At 52.6% G+C, this 3,486-nt stretch overlaps 1 protein-coding gene across 1 annotated transcript in view; it reads right to left on the reverse strand.

Annotated features, from left to right (window-relative positions):
- GUSB (glucuronidase, beta) overlaps window positions 1–3,486 on the reverse strand; it is a 12,769-nt gene that overhangs the window by 5,297 nt on the left and 3,986 nt on the right. Inside the window, exons 6-9 of the mRNA XM_010837458.1 lie at window positions 3,417–3,482; window positions 3,023–3,201; window positions 2,553–2,699; window positions 698–782 (exon numbers count right to left, since the gene is read on the reverse strand). Of these exons, the coding sequence (XP_010835760.1) occupies window positions 698–782; window positions 2,553–2,699; window positions 3,023–3,201; window positions 3,417–3,482 (477 nt within the window). The remainder of the gene's footprint in view (window positions 1–697; window positions 783–2,552; window positions 2,700–3,022; window positions 3,202–3,416; window positions 3,483–3,486) is intronic.

A 3,486-nucleotide genomic window follows, 5' to 3' on the forward strand; every position in this document is an offset into this window, starting at 1 on the left:
TTCGCTTTCTGGAGCGCTTCTTAGTACTGGCCTCAGTTCCCTAGTGAGGCATCTTCTTGCTCCTGTTTTACAGCTTTTGTGCAACAACTCAACACAGTTTCTGAGGGGCTGCTGTGCCCAGGGACCGTGAGAGGAGCCATGGGGTCCAACCGGCTGGGTGAGCCTCTCCCTTCAATTTTCAGTCCCCCTGACATTGGATCTCAGCAGTGGTTCCCAAAGCTGATTGATGCCTGGAATCACTGAGGAGTTTTTTAGAAACTCCGATTCCTATCCTGGACATTATAAATCAGAATCACAAAATCCGGACCTCTGTACTTTCAAAAAGCTTCCCTTTGTGGCTCCAATGATCAGCCAAGTTGGAGAAACACAAGTCAATGATGACTTAAGCTCCCTTAAACCTCTGCCCCTTTCTGAGCATATTAAACTTGGGGGCATAAAATTAAATCAAAGTGCAGAGATCAATGAATTGAGAATGAACTGAGAAGGAATTCGACTTCCCTATGCCTGACCTCCTTAGTGTCAAGAAGCTACACTGCCTGGCAAATCACTCCCTGGCAGTTCTCTTTAACCCAAAGACCATCTATGGAAATGGTCAGACTGGCTGCTCGTGGTCCCTCCCAGCAGCTTCTGTCAGCAAGCATCAGGGCAGGACAAGAGGACAGGCAGAAGGAAGATGTGCAGAGACCCCCAGGCTCACCCCCAGGTCTGCTTCATAGTTGGTGTTGGTCACAAAGGTCACGGGCCGGGAGGGGTCCAGGGCTTTAGTGTGGGCAATCAGCGTCCTGTCCACGGAGGGCAGAAGACACGGTGCCGTCAGTATGGGGAGGGCCTCAGGTTCCCCTCCTGAATCCTCTCCTTCCCATCTTCCCAGACAGATCACCCCCAAGACACGGCTCTCCTCCCTGCCTTCTAGGGCATTTCAGGTAAGCAAACGTGCTCCTCAAGACATCATGTTCCCTGACATCATTCTCTCTTCCTCCCTCCCCAGATCTTAGACCCCACCCATCACCCAAAGGGGGCCATCCTCAAGACAGGAGAGGCGCAACTGAGATCTTTGAGCTGGGTGCTGCCAAAAGCAAGTTTCCTCATCTCCGATGAAACTAGATGTTGTGCGGGTTAGGATGAGTATTAATGTAACACATCACTAGGGAGCGTGTCCTGGGAGGCAAGCTGTGCACTGGGCACTCACTAGAGACTTAAATACATGTATTGGCTTGGCCAGAAAGTTCATTCGAGTTTTTGAACAATGTTATGAAAAAACCCAAACGAACTTTTTGCCCAAGCTGACCTCCAGCTGTGTGTCCAGAGCTCGTCTTTGCCCAAGAAGGTCCACTACTCAGAGCCTCCATCCAGGACAGGGGGATGCAGGCAGTGTCTCCTAGGGAGTATTTCCATGGCCTCTGCTGCCTCCGCAGTAAGTGAAATAATTCCCCATGCCCAGCTACGCTAAAATTGCAGGATGGCAAGAAAGAGAAGAAACCAAGGACCACGCCAGGAGGCTGGCCCACTGTGGGGAGATGGCCCCTCTGGGAGGTTTCTGCCCAGGACAATGCCTGGGGTGTGGCGGAAGATACTGGTATGCAGTGAACGGATAATGAACTTCAGGTGACCTGGTCCTGTCTAACAACGTAACTTTAGAATAGTCAGAATATGCACGTCTTTGAAAATCTGTTTATAATCATATGCCTAGGTCAGCTTTATAAAGTTTAAATCCCCTTTACAGGTGAACTCAAAAGCATTGCAAAGTGGTTTTGTGCAGTTCTAACATGTACTAAATTTCCCAGGAATGGGGACAGCATAAAAATCAAGGGAAGACACAGGTGGCTTAGTGGTAAAGAACCCGCCTGCTAAGCGGAAGATGCAGGTTGATCCCTGGGTCAGGAAGATCCCCTGGAGAAGGAAATGGCAACCCACTCCAGTATTCTTGCCTGGGAAATCCCAAGGACAGAGGAGCCTGGTGGGCTACAGCCCATGGGGTCGCAAAGAGTCAGACACGACTTAGCGACTAAACAATAACAGCAGGGCTTGGTTTTGACTGGAGCTCTGTCAGCCATGGCTCAGTGCCTCAGAAAAGAGCAGAACAGAGGGAAATGCTGCTTGCGGCACCACAGTCGCTGGCTATGCTTTCCAGCTCTGTCATCAGCTTCTGTAGCTCTGTTTTCAGGGAGTTTCCCAGAAGGTGCAAGCGCCTGACTCTTTCAATGGCCCTTCTGGAGAGTCAGGTCACAGATTTATGTATTCTTTGACAAACGTCTCTTCCTTATGTCAGTCAGGCCACGTCACTATCTTTTTTCTTTAATTTGAAGTTTTGGGTTAACTCCTCTGCATTTCATTTCAGGTGTGTCTAGGAGACACTTGGCTGAAATCATAATCTGGGTGGGTGAGTATCTTGTCCCCTAAATTGACCAGGGATGGATGCACCTGGGCTGGAAGCAGCCCATACCCACTGCAGGGCCCACCGCCACTCTCCCGTGGCTGCCAGGCAAGGCTGAGCTGGGCCAGCAGGCTGTGGTCTCAACGGGGACCAGCCCAGGCAAGGCAGGAGCACTCACTTGAAGTAGTAACCAGCCGGTTTCAGGAAGGAAGCGGGCTCATTGGCTAAGGACCACATTACAACGGCCGGGTGATTCTTGTCCCTGCGGATCATTTCCTCCATCACCTCCAGGTGGTGTTGCAGAGACACGTTGCTGAAGCTCTCGCTGCAGGCCAAGAGAGGAGAGGGAACAGGTCAGTCTGATTTTCTTTCCCTCTAGTAAAAATTCTGGGCTTCCCTGATGACTCAGTGGTAAACAACCCGCCTCCCAACGTAGGAAACACAAGTTCGATCCTTGGGTCGGGAAGATCCCCTGAAGAAGGAAAATGGCAACCCACTCTCGTATTCTGGCCTGGAGAATCCCATAGATAGAGGAGTCTGATGGGCTACAGTCCATAGGGTCCCAGAGTCAGACATGACTGAGCGACAGCATGCACGCACAGGCTGCCGAACTGGGGGTGCCGCGCAGTGCAGGCAGCGGGCACTCACGCCAGCACGATGCCCACACCAGGGCTCTCGTCGATGACCACGATCCCGTAGCGGTCACAGAGCTGCAGCACCTCCTCTGCGTAGGGGTAGTGGCTGGTGCGGAAGGCGTTGGCGCCCAGCCAGCGAAGCAGGTTGAAGTCCTTCACCAGCAGCGGCCAGTCAAAGCCCTTCCCTCGGATCTGGAGGACAGCAGAGACAGGTGAGCCCCTGCACTTGACCCCATCCCAGACACGTTTCCGCCAAGAGCTGGGCCCGCCAGAGTCACCCTATCAGCCTGCTATCCAGGCCAAGCACAGGCAGTGGTTTGGGGCAGTTTGTTCTGAGCTGTCCTCAGCCACTCCAGGGGATGGGGAAGGGGATGGTAAGAAACAGGGACCCAGGAGCCCCTACTCACGTCTGCATCCTCATGCTTGTTGACCCCTCGGAAATAGAACGGCTTCCCATTGATGAGGAACTGGCTCTCG

This window comes from Bison bison, unplaced genomic scaffold, assembly GCF_000754665.1.
Source record: "Bison bison bison isolate TAMUID 2011002044 unplaced genomic scaffold, Bison_UMD1.0 scf7180017864072, whole genome shotgun sequence".
NCBI lineage: Eukaryota > Metazoa > Chordata > Mammalia > Artiodactyla > Bovidae > Bison > Bison bison.